The sequence below is a fragment of the Labeo rohita genome, chromosome 12 (genome assembly GCF_022985175.1).
Source record: "Labeo rohita strain BAU-BD-2019 chromosome 12, IGBB_LRoh.1.0, whole genome shotgun sequence".
Taxonomy (NCBI): Eukaryota; Metazoa; Chordata; class Actinopteri; order Cypriniformes; family Cyprinidae; genus Labeo; species Labeo rohita.
In genome coordinates, this window is record NC_066880.1 from 9529501 (window position 1) to 9542355 (window position 12855).

The 12855-nt window shown below is 38.3% G+C and overlaps 1 protein-coding gene across 9 annotated transcripts in view; it reads right to left on the reverse strand.

Moving 5' to 3' along the window:
• The window catches only part of rbfox3a (RNA binding fox-1 homolog 3a), a 498709-nt gene that overhangs the window by 56762 nt on the left and 429092 nt on the right, over positions 1-12855 (reverse strand). For all 9 annotated transcript variants that reach the window (XM_051123725.1, XM_051123728.1, XM_051123727.1 and 6 more), the window contains one exon: positions 7802-8050. In XM_051123725.1, the coding sequence (XP_050979682.1) occupies positions 7802-8050 (249 nt within the window). The remainder of the gene's footprint in view (positions 1-7801; positions 8051-12855) is intronic.

Below are 12855 nucleotides of genomic sequence, written 5' to 3' on the forward strand. Positions count from 1 at the left end.
TGCGATATACAGTATATCTTATATGATAATATGGTAAGTGTTGTTGTAATGATGCGAGATCTGACATTATCAAGTAGGCTATATCACCAAATCACAGAGTGTACGCACGTTGATTTATTTGTCTATTAAAACTCAAAATTCCAGGAATTCTAAATTGTAGATGGCAAAAATGCTTCTGTATGCTTTTTATACTTATATAATTTATTATAGTTAACATAATCTATATCACACAGAGTACCGTATTTCTGCAGATATCAGCATGATAACACATTTAATAATCACTTTATACAAGTTCAGTAAAGCAGTAATTGACTTACATTTTAGACATAATATAGCTTGCATATATAGCAACATATTTTTTTGCCCAATTTTGCCGACGAAAATAGTTTTGCGTCTCTGAGCAATGGACGCTCTTTACTTATTATGAATCAGCTTTTTGAACGAAATGGTTGATAAAAATGATTACTTCACTCATTAACACAGTCAAATGCTTTGTTCTTGTATGAATCAGCCGTTTGAATGAATCGATTGAATCTCAATGACTCACTCATTAACTTGCTGCCACCTGCTGGCGGTTTTAATTTCACATTTTGACATTATTTTTCACGTTTCAAATATCAGCATTCAGTGTTTTATGTTAAAAACAAACCATTAGGCCTATTTATGCATCTGTCACTGCAGTTTAAATGCATTCATGTTCCCTCTGAGATACATTAAACTGTGTAAATACATTTAAATGGTATTTCAGAAGCAGATTTCTGAAATGTTTTCTTATGTTGGAACGAAAGACACTAAGTATTGGATGAAGTGCTTCTTATTCTAACCCAAAAATACAAAATTGAGGAAAGAGTTAAAACTGAACACAATCTTGCTACTCAAGCTGTGTATGAACATTTTATATATATTTATTAGCTTCTTTTCCATTTGTACTTTTACTTTGAATACTTAATTACGTTTTTTAAACGGTGACTTCTGGTAAGATATCTGTACTTTTACTTAAGTATGGCTTTCAGGTACTTTATACACCACTGCGAATAAGGGTGAGAAAATAATGACAGAATATTCATTTTTGGGTGAAATATTCCATTTAAATGGGTAGGACTGAAGGTTTTCTCTCTTAAAAATTTTACTTTGCATTAAAAAAAGCCCCTTTAGATGATTACACTAAATGTTGTGTATAAACAATACTCGACATACACCATTCACAGGGTCAGAACGATAAAGGTAAGTTTGAACTCTCGCTACAGGTTATACAGTATAACAGCAGCGAAACCTCTGAACCATTAAATGTCGAGGGTCACCAACTTCTGCTTTTTCCATCTGACAACTTCCTCATCTTCTCTAATGCACAGTCTCTCCCAATGGGCTCTGCAGGGTCTCTGTGAGAGGACACCGTGTTTACCAGCACATTGGCACTATCAATCATCGCAGCTATGTAGACAGTCAAGTCCTGTTAAGATAAAGCACACGGGTCGGCTCTGGATCCACACAGCCTGTCGTCCTGCCCCTTGTGTACGGCGCCCGAGGTCGGCGAGCAGCGGAGGCCCGTAGCCCCTGCCTGATGGTGGTAGATGGAAAGCCGAGCAGATGGATGGGCAAGCGGAGGTGCAATTACCCCCTGGTGCCCCCGCTCCCTGGGCTGCACCTCTTCCCGCTCCCTCATCCTCATCCATCACGTCGGTGCCATCGGTCATTCACATGCTCTGTCTGCAGTCGCTCTGGAGAGAGCCACGCTATCTATCATGTCTAACAGGTGAGCGGTGCGACGGCGCGGACTCGCCCATTACCGACCGGCGGAGCGTGGCCTCTGAGAGCCTCCAATTCCTCGCTCTGCCCAACGAAGTGCTGGAGAGAAGGATGAGGGCTTTGATTTGCTTACTTTATGGGAACACGTATTGACTAGGTCCTCTCAGATGTAAGTCATCATGTAGCGACGCGGTGCAGCGAGTAACGGACAGTGATAAAAATGAAGAGAAATCATAGGGCTGCTGCGCACTCGCCTTGCGCGCTTTGCTTAAAAGAGGACAATTGTTCCGCCGTAACAAGCGCTTTGTAAAACACACAGTCCGGCTCGCTCACTCTCGACTTGAACGATATAATCTCTCTGGCTTTATTCGGAGCACTTCCCCTGCTCTTGAGCGTGGCGGCTTGGAGTGCTCTTCTCTGGAGGAGTTGACACCAGGCCAGGAGAGGGAGAGGAGAGGTAAGCGTTCGAGACTCCGCACTCCAGGTTTGGATCTAATTATCTCATCGTCACCGCTAAGCAGCCATCTACAGGGGGTTCGTCTGCGCAATTTGCCTTTTAATTTGTGTTAATTGCATGTTAATTATATTGCAGCTAGCATGGGCTGCATCTGTCTCTTTCAGAGACAAGGTTTCAGAGGGCTTCGCGCTCCCAAGTTCCGCAGACGAGGTGAAAAGTAATTAAAAGTGTTCGGCGTTTGAGGCGGAGGCAAACTCCCTGCTCGCTCAGATTGCCAGGTCATCCTCTAGAGGATGTCACCAAATTTTTGGTAGGAGGGTTTGATGTCTTTCTTGTACATGCTGACGGACTATGACCCTCTCTCCAGCACTCCGTTTACCAGCATGACAACGGGGAGGAGCTAAGCAACCTGCATTAGGGTTCCAGAATGTGGATCCTGCCAAAAAAGCTAATAGTAAATCCATACGGGAGGATTTTATGGTCAGCTAAGAAAAGCTCCTCAAATTAACCCCAAGTAGGTATATTACTCCCTCTAAAGGTTTATGACAGCCAATTACCACAACTTAATTCAGGAATGTTACATAACAATGTTACATTTGCCAGGGTCTGGGATTTAAGGGATAGTTCACCCAAAAATGAAATTTACTCACCCTCAAGCCATCCTAGGTGAATATGACTTTCTTCTTTCAGACGAATACAATCAGAGTTATATTACAAAAATGTCCTGACTCTTCCAAGCTTTATAATGGCAGTGAATAGGTGTTGAGCTTTTGAATAAACTTTCAAATATGGATATTTTTATGACATAAATGCATCGCTTCACTTCAGAAGGCCTTTATTAACCTCCCAGAGCCGTGTTAAGTATTTTTTATGATGGATGGATGCACTTTTTTGGGCTTCATAATCACAACACCCATTCACTGCCATTATAAAACTTGGAAAAGCCAGGACATTTTGTAATATAACTCAGATTTTATTCGAAAGTCATATATACCCAGGATGGCTTGACGGTGAGTAACTGTATTTTTTTTAATCTTTTTAAGTTTAAGTATGCAATAACATGTTTAAATATAGCCGCAAGCAGCGATTACCAGGGTTCAAGCACTTTAAGGCATTTAAGCAAGCTTGTAACCACCTAAGTAAATGATTTAAAAAAACATTTTTGGCAAATCCAGGTAATTTACCTTAGAAATATTATGTTTTTTAACATTCATGACTGTTATAGCGTCAGCTTTATAATTTTGCATGCTTATTTAGAATTACCTGTCGCATATGCTCACCAGGTTTTGATAGAAATTAGGAGTTCCATCATATGATATAAATATTGTGTATGTGCAAAAAATCGCACAATGTACAACTGTTTACGAAAATGTGATATCACCCCCAGTGGCTGATTTCTTTCAAAATTCTCACAGACCTTTGGGGCCGTGAGTCAAAGAGGCTCACCGAGTTTCGTTCCGTTAACCATGTCTAATAGGTGCTTAAACTTCAGCATCAAATGGTGGCCATGCTTCTTAAGATACGCAAATGTCCTTATAGACACTTATGGCACTTTGGACCAAGACCGTGCAGACCATTTTTTCATGCTGATAGGACAAATGGTTGCAAAGGCATAGCCATTTTTATGTTTTTTCCTCTTATAGTGCCACCAAGTGGCCAAGCTCCGTGATTTTTGTCCTCCTCAGACTGAGGTCTTACATAAGTGTTCTGAGTTTGGCGAAGATATCTTGTTCCGTTTAGGAGTTATAGGCATTTTACTAAAAGCGTCCCTTTGTGACAGTGAGTTGAAAGTTCGACTTTTTTACATAATTTGTTCCGAAGACTAGCTCGCAAAAGTAGGTTTTGCAAAAAATCCAAAATAGCCAAGGATTCCAACAACATAAAGCACTCGAGCCTGCGACTGACGATTTAGGAGTTATTTCGTACTTTTGATCGCTGCAGCGCCCCCTTCAGGCCAATTGGGACAGTGTGTTAGTGGTGTAAGTACTACCATCCCTCCAAGTTTCAAGTCTCTACGACTTATGGTTTGGTCTGAACAATCAGTTTTATGTGGAGATTGCTGATCCTTTGCGGTTCTAACAATTACAATAGGGTTTCAACACTATGCGCTTGAACCCCTAATCAAAAGTAGTACATATAAACTACATGATCACCTCTTGTGTTTCCTGCTAGAGTTACCTAACGTTGGACTACAGTCATTCCATACATCCGATGCACTTCTTGTTTCCATTTCTGTTGTAGAAGAGCAACTTCCCTGCACTTCACATTCTGCAAGGAATGGAGCAGCCAAGCAGCACCAAGAAATAATTGCCTGAACATTATCATACACCACCACATTGGACCTCACATCCAACCCCCCTCCTCCACCGCAACGTCACAGAAGGCTCGTGTTTGCACACATTCGCTCGTGCCCGCTCGTATTTTTATGTGCGGTTGGGTGGGGAATGAGTCCTGCTAAATCGTTTCTATTGCCGCACTCATTCAGCGTTATCTGCAAATCACTTTCAAAGTGCTCAGCTCAGCACTTCCCCCTTCAGAATGCCCCTACAACCACATAATTGAAACTATCTGATTGGAAAGCTGCCAAGCAGGTAGATTACATCCGATTAGGGCCAAACCAGCGCTTCACTTAAAGGGATTAGCCTGAGCCGCTTTATATTTTTTTGTTCTTCTACACACTTCTGCCATCCTCCCCTCCGATCTCATCATCCCTCCCTCCCACCGAGATGCGAATACAAACCATCACCTGTCATCTAGAAAGCAGACACTGGCCTTTCAGTCTTGTGCAAAGCTCTGATTAATTAGACAAGGTAATCTGACTCACAACAGGTTTAGCCGGTAACGAATACGGAGGCTTAAAGAGCGCTTATACCTGCAATATTATTATCAATGGCACAGTAAAAACTACTCAGGGACGGCAGCCAAGAATAAGCGCAGGAAATAATGGCATTCCCTTAATAACATAACATCACGCTCCTTTGAGCAGTACGGCTGTGTTCGGGCGAGTTGCAAATCACAGTTTAGACAATCCCACCCAAGGCAATATGACAGTCGTAGTGGAAAACTGTTAGCACGTACCCTAAAGAGAGCTAAGTAGTCTTTTATCGCCGAGCTACCAAGCATCTAGAGTCTGTGCTGTTGTGATGATGTGATCTGATATGTGATCTGATGTGATTACCGTCCACTCTCTGAGGTGTAGTGTTCCTTCTTTGCTAATGATCCTCCACAGGGAGAGAGAAAAGAGGGAGAAAGGGAGAATTTCCCTGGTGGGTTAGGCCAGAGTGACAGTTTAAGTACATCCTCCAATCGAGCCGTAGATTAGCCCAGCCAGAGCTCAGGTGCCTTTACGGGGGCCTGTCAGCATCGCTTCTCCGCGATCTGCTGAGCGTGGGATTATATCTACTTCCTCTAAACCGCACCACCTTGAGCTTTACACATATCCCAATCAGAACGAGAAAAAGATTACATTTTTCATCCGTCCTTTTTCCCCCCTAAGGCCAGGAAGACCTTGTACTTCTTTTTGCATTGAAGAAAAGTTTTATGCTCTTTAATTTCTCTTTCCCACTCTTCTCTTATGCCCTTTTTCTGGCTATGTTTCATTTCACTCCCTAGATCCCTATGACGCGAATGAGTAAATCACGAACACAAATTTGGGCTCTAGCTAAGGTATTTATCCTCTAAAAATGAGACATCGACGGTGTTTAACATCAACAGCATCAGCATTATAAAACAGATCGATCTAGCTAACATTACATAACCTGTTAATGTGAAAAATACAGTAGTTTAGCTACAATAACAACAACAGAAACTGTATTTAGATGCTCACCTAGATACTTAGAATCGTAGACAAAATTGTCCAACATTTACGAAAACATTTCCAGTGAATACAGTGGCTCAAATCTTGCATTTTACAAAGCCAACAGTATAGGGGTTTTAAAAGATGAGTGTCAAGCCCCAAAACCTTTACATATAAAATAAAATAAAATAAAATAAAATAAAATAAAATAAAATAAAATAAAATAAAATAAAATAAAATAAGGCCCTCAGGGATTTATCTGTCTTTCTGCTTCTCACCCTTTATTTCCTCCAAGTGTAAGTGTATGTGTTAATCAAAGGCCTATAGGAACCAAGAAAGGGTAGCGCAAACAGACGAGACACAACTCACCCACGGGAGGGGGTCTAAGGACACTCTTTCCCTCTCAGAGTTTCTTTTATTTCATCATGTGCTTGTCATATGCTCAGATAGAGCACTTGGGCAGCACTCGTTAAGTGGTCCATTGAGACGTTTGTGATATTGTTAGCCATGGTAAATGGCTCCATGGGGTTTAAGATATGGAGCCATGTGATAGCCATGGTTTAAAGCTTGATAAAATGGAGAGAGAAAGCAGAAGAACTCTTTAAATGGAGAAGGATGGTTTTGCTCTCAACGTCTCTTATTTTGTCCTATGCTTTTATCTTTGCTTGCGCTAGCTTTATAGTTCTTTTCATTCCAAACTCTTCTATTTCCAAGCCCCAATTTCTCTTTATCTCAGTCTGTCTGAATGTAGAACTGTTAAAAATGGGATGTTAGAGTCTGATCCAGACAACAGAAAATGTAAGATGTAAAAAGTAATTCGAAAATGAATAAAAACATCCTTTGTACAGGGTCCAAAATGAACTTTTTGCCACCTGCCAATGCCAATTTACTTAATAAATATAATATTTAACACCGTACAAAACTGTAATTTGCATTTTGTGTGTGTATGTTTTTGTATTTTTCTTAGTAGAACTTTTTTTACAAAATAACACAGGTTTTTCTATTAACATCTTATAATAGATAAGACATGATTACATTGTGATTTTGTTACTCATATGTGACCCTGGACCACAAAACCAGTCATAAGGGTCAATTTTTCAAAACTGAGCTTTATACATCATCTGAAAGCTGAATAAATAAGCTTTCCATTGATGCATGGTTTGTTAGGATAGGACAATATTTGGCCGAGACTATTTGAATATCTGGAATCTGAGGGTGCAAAAAAAATCAAAATATTAAGAAAATCACCTTTAAAGTTGTTCAAATGAAGCTCTTACTAATGCATATTACTAATCAAAAATTAAGTTTTTATATATTTACAGTAGGACTTTTACAAAAAATTCTTCATGAAACATGATCTTTACTTAATATCCTAATGATTTTTGGCATAAAAGAAAAATCAATAATTTTGACCCATACAATGTATTTTTGGCTATTTCTACAAATATACCCCAGCGACTTAAGACTGGTTTTGTGGTCCAGGGTCACATATGAGAAAAAATTCATGTTATATTAACTAGATAAATATCATTAAAAGACATACAAGTTGCAATGGTTTTACAGGCTGCAGCATTTTCTAAAAAAAACCCCTCTTATTTAAAAAAAAATACTTAAAATAATTATATTTAATGGTCATATAAATATAATATAATTATATACAAATAAATATATATTAAATTATTTTAAAATTAATTTTGTACCCTGTCTGTGATTTAAAAAATCTAAATCAAATAAAAAATTAAAATAAAAAATGAAATTAAATAATAAATGGTCCATGCGTGCATGCTGCTAGTGGCACTCACTGGTATGCTGCTAGTCCCTGTGAGGGAAGGCGTGCTGCTGTCAGTGCCAGGTGGCTCGCTGTGTGTCTGTGTGGGTGTGTAGATAGTGAGGGCTGCGGCGTGCTCAGGGACCGGACTGGGCCCCGTGTAGTCCTGCCCAGGGTGGGTGTATTCGCCAGGCAACCCGTTCTGAGGTGGAGGGGGAGGATACTGCGCTGGAGCGTACGGCTGAGCCATGGCTTCTGGGGGAGCTGGGGCCTCCTGGTTACCCTGTAAAGAAAGAAAGAAGAGAGATTTTAGCAATTTTATTCTTACATATCTCATACTAATCCACTTTTTCTGGCTCTTCAAGGAACAATGCCTGCAATGAGACGTGACAAGAGCAATCATCACAAGAGCCCTGTGTGCCTGGGTCACGATAACACACGATAGGAGAGAACAGGACCTAATTCTATGATAATGGCAGATCAACTTGCAGAACAACCACTGTACCTGACAATCTGAACCTGAATCACACAACACGATAAGCCTCAGATATTAAAACCACTTATAGTGATTAAATCCAGACGCTGATACGGATCCCTGTTCCTGCTGCTGAGAGGAATCGACCCCACACACAGTTTTCTTCTTCTTTATTCGTGGGACTAATATCTGTTATTCAAATTTGTTGTTAAAAGAAGAAATACTGAAGAATCTCCAAATATTTTTATGTCAGCAGCTATTTGCACTAAGTGACAGATGCTAATTATACTAAGTGCAAATAGTGATAGATTCTATTTACACTATGTAAAAATAACAGTATTTTCTTTGCAATAACATTAGTTATTGCTATTTATATTACTGTACTTACACACCAGGTCTCTCTTTTCATTTTTACTGTGCTATTAGTGGCAGATATTTGCACCTCAGTATTGTAGTACATTATTAAACAGTATGCAATAATGCATGTAAATGATCATTTTTATTAAAATTATTAAATGGATGCAGCCTTATTGGGACAATAAAGCCCTCCCTACCCCTCACCCTAACCGAAAAACACCTGTGAGGCACTTTATTTGACACTTTTACATTATTTCCTTCATTTACTGAAAATAAATGCCTTTCCGATCTGATATGTGATGTGCAAAGGGAGAAGAGCAAGTTTGGCTGATTTGAATTTGGGTCGATCGTGCCAAAAAGCCACTGCTACACACTTTACTACGTCCGCCACTGCAGATTTTGTTTTGCAACAAGGTAAAAGTGTAAATAGACACTGCGATTGTTCATACAGCAACCGTTCATAGTTCGTAGTGGCTACTGCACATATTTCAAACATCAAAAATAACCAAACATCAGCATAATAACACCATGACAGTAGTCTAAATTACTTCCGCTCTGTATTCAAAGTTTCCTAAAGCCGTAAAATATATTATTTTCTGATAAATTTCAGATAGTTCTAACCTTCGAGTCACTGAATCAGTGAGTTGAACTTGAGAATCAGATCTGTGAATGATTCATTTTTTAAATGATTTGGACTTATTCTGTTTTCAAGTTTAGCTCACTCAATAATCCTCACTAGAGGGAAAGTTTATCAGCGAATAACAACATTTCTGTGTGTTTCTTATATAAATCTATCTAAAAACTCAGTAGTCCAATTTCTTGTGCTCTGTATTCAAAGTCTTCTATAGCCATACAATAGATTATGTTTAGATTATTTGCTGATAATCCTGACCTCCAGAACTCCGGAGTCTCTCTGACCAAATCACTGAATCATTTAGTTGAACATGAAATTCAGATCTGTGAATGATTCATTCTTTTGAATTATTTGGACTGATTCTGTTCTTAAATTCAGCTCAGTGAATAACGTTCACTGGAGGAAAAGTTTGTCAAGGAATAACATTTCTGTGTGTTTCTTATATAAATCTGTTTTAAAACCTAGCACCACAAAATGGTCCAAATTTCTTGTGTTCTGTATTTAGTCTGAAGCCAAACGATTATGTTTCGATCATTTGCTGATAAAGTTTAGGTTATTTGCTGATAATTCTGACCTCAAGAACTCCAAAGCCTCTCTTACCAAATCACTGAATCAGTGAGTTGAACTTGAGAATCAAACCTGTGAATGAGTCATTCTTTTAAATGATTCTGTTCTCAAGTTGAGCTCAGTCAATAATCCTCACTGGAGGAAAAGTTTATCAGTGAATACCAACATTTCTGTGCGTTTCTTATAAACATCTGCCTAAAAACTGAACACCATAAAAGTAGTCCAAATTTCTTGTGCTCTGTATCCAAAGTCTTCTAAAGCCATACAGTAGATTATGTTTAGATTATTTGCTGATAATTCAAGAACTCCAGAGCCTCTCTGACCTTGAGAATCAGATCTGTGAATGATTCGTTCTTTTAAAAGATTTGGACTGATTCTGTTCTTAAGTTCAGCTCACTCAATAATCCTCACTGAAGGGAAACATTTCTGTGTGTCTCTTACATAAATCTGTCTAAAAAACTTCTTTTGCAGAGGTTTTTGAAGCTTGAAAGATTCGGTTGCTATGAACTGTAACTGTACGGAAAAAACATTACACAAAGATTGATCAAAATTCTCCTTTTGTGTTCAACAGAAGAAAAAAGCATACAAATTTGTAACAAGATGAGGGTGAGTACATGATTACAGAATTGTAATATCTGTGTGAACTGTTCCATCAAGTGAAGCCGAAGCATGATTTTTCTTTGTCTTATCAGAGCAAAGCAGCAGCATCTGAGACGCGTGGGGTCCCGGCTGCTGAATGGCTTTGTCTAGGCCCTATCATATCAGCTCTCAGAGAACATTAGAGGACTGCTTGATCATTACAAGGCAACAAACTTACTTTATAGAGCAGCGCTCGATAGATTTGCAGCCCGAGCGACAGGGTTCTAAATTGCTCTCTTGGCAAGCAGCATGTGCGAGATCAATTAACTGATAAATTTTTGATTATAACCTTTGATTTAAATTACAGGTTTCTAATACAAGCTGCTGTTTCCCCTTTCCACGGCTTCTCTCGTCTTTTCCCTCATATTCACCTCCCTCTGTTTCACTCATTCCGTCTCACTAACGCGCTTTCTCTCGCTCTCTGTCTCCGCGCTGGAATTAAATGAGTATCTACCCCCTCATTTAGGTCTCTGTGTGAAGGGGTGTCTTTCTTGTGCTCTGTGTATCAGCATGTAAATGAATGTGCTTTTTCTTTCTTCTCATCCATTTCTCTCCATTCAAGAGGATGCAAATGAGATTCTTTACTCTGTTGCTTTCCCGTTCGTTTTGAGTCGCTGAAGAACACGATGTTTTCTAATCTTATCAGCGAACATTAGGATGTGGCGGCACGTAATTTTTTTCTCTTTCTCTGACAGGTGTCATCATTTGTGCCAGTGGAGACTGGCTTAGTGACTGTTCTTGAAGTGCAGCTTAAAGGCCCAATGAAAAAAAACTCTGTCAGGAGTTGACGTATTTCCTGTTCAGACAGAAAGTGCAGGACATATAGTAGGGATTTTAACTTTTTCAGGAATTATTAGTAACAGTACTGTCTGTAACAGACATAAAATGTGTCATTGATACTACAGATGGTCCGATGGCTTATTTTAGTACGCTTTTGTGTTGTGAGATGATGACAGATGAGAAGTACTCATTTGGACATAATGCAGGTGTGTTAGCGTGTTGATGTACAAGGGCTAATCTCTCAGATAGTGTACTGTGTGTGTGTGTGTGTGATGACAGATGACCTGGCTAATCTCACCGGTAAAACACTGAAGTGTGTGTGTGTTATGACAGATGAGGGCTACTCTCTGGGGCAGAGTGCTGTTGTCAGCACAGGTGCAACTGGGTCATCAGTACAAAATATATTGTGTGTTTTTCTGTAAATGTGTGTTTGTGTATTGTATGTGTCTGAATCTTGCTATATAAAAGCAGCTTACCCCCAGGGGCTCATATCAAGGTATTAATCTTATACAAATTTAGGACCTTGGAGTTTGACCCTGTCCTGAGAGCTCATGGCAAAGAGAGGCAATAACAGCTCCTTTAACCAACCTTTGGGTAATGGGATCTCTCTCACACTTACTGTGCCTGCTCCTTAATTAATCAAAATCTGATGAGCTTAAAAAAACAAAAAAACACAAGCACCCCTGGACACAAACGACTTCTTGTTTGCACATAAGTGCTTTGCACAGACGATAATATTACTGAATCTGAATTTGAGTTGAGACAGAAAACAAAGTGCAGAATTGCATTTTCATTTAATAGCAGAATTTAAATGGAAAAATGTCAAATTCTTTCTTTTTCTAGGAAAAAAAAAAGGAAAAATATAAAGGCGATTACACTACCAGTCAAAAGATTTTAAATGTTTTTTAAAGGATTTCTCTTCTGCTCACCAAGATCATCCAAAACACAGCAAAAACAACAAAAATGAAATATTTTTATTATTTAAAATACCTGTTTTCTTTTTGAATGTATTCTAAAATGTAATTTATTCCTGTGATTTCAAAGCTGAATTTTTAGCATCATTACTCCAGTCACATGATCCTTCAGAAATCATTCTAATATTCTGATTTGCTGCTCAAAAGACATTTATTATTATTATTATTATTATGTTGAAAACAGCTAAGTATAATTTTTTCAGGTTTCACTGATAAATAGAAAGAAGAACAGCATTTATCTGAAAAGTCTTTTGTAACATTTTAAAATACTTTATCATTAATGTGAAGCATTCTTGCTAAATAAAATGAATAATTTCTATTTTTTTTTTTTTTTTTTGCTAAAAAACAAACAAACAAAAAAACAAACCAAAAACTCCAAGGTTTTAAATTGTATAGTGTATAATGTTACAAAAGCTTTTTTATTAAATGCTGATCTCTGGATCTTTCTATTCATCAAAGAATCCTGAAAAAAAAGCACTATAGTTTTAAATATTGATAATAATAATATTTCTTGAACAGCAAATCAGCATACTAGAATGATTTCTGAAGGATCGTGTGATACTAAAGACTGGAGTAATGATGCTAAAAATGTAGCTTTGATCATAGGAATAAATTATATTTTAAAATATATTTAAATAGAAAACAGTTATTTTAAATAATAA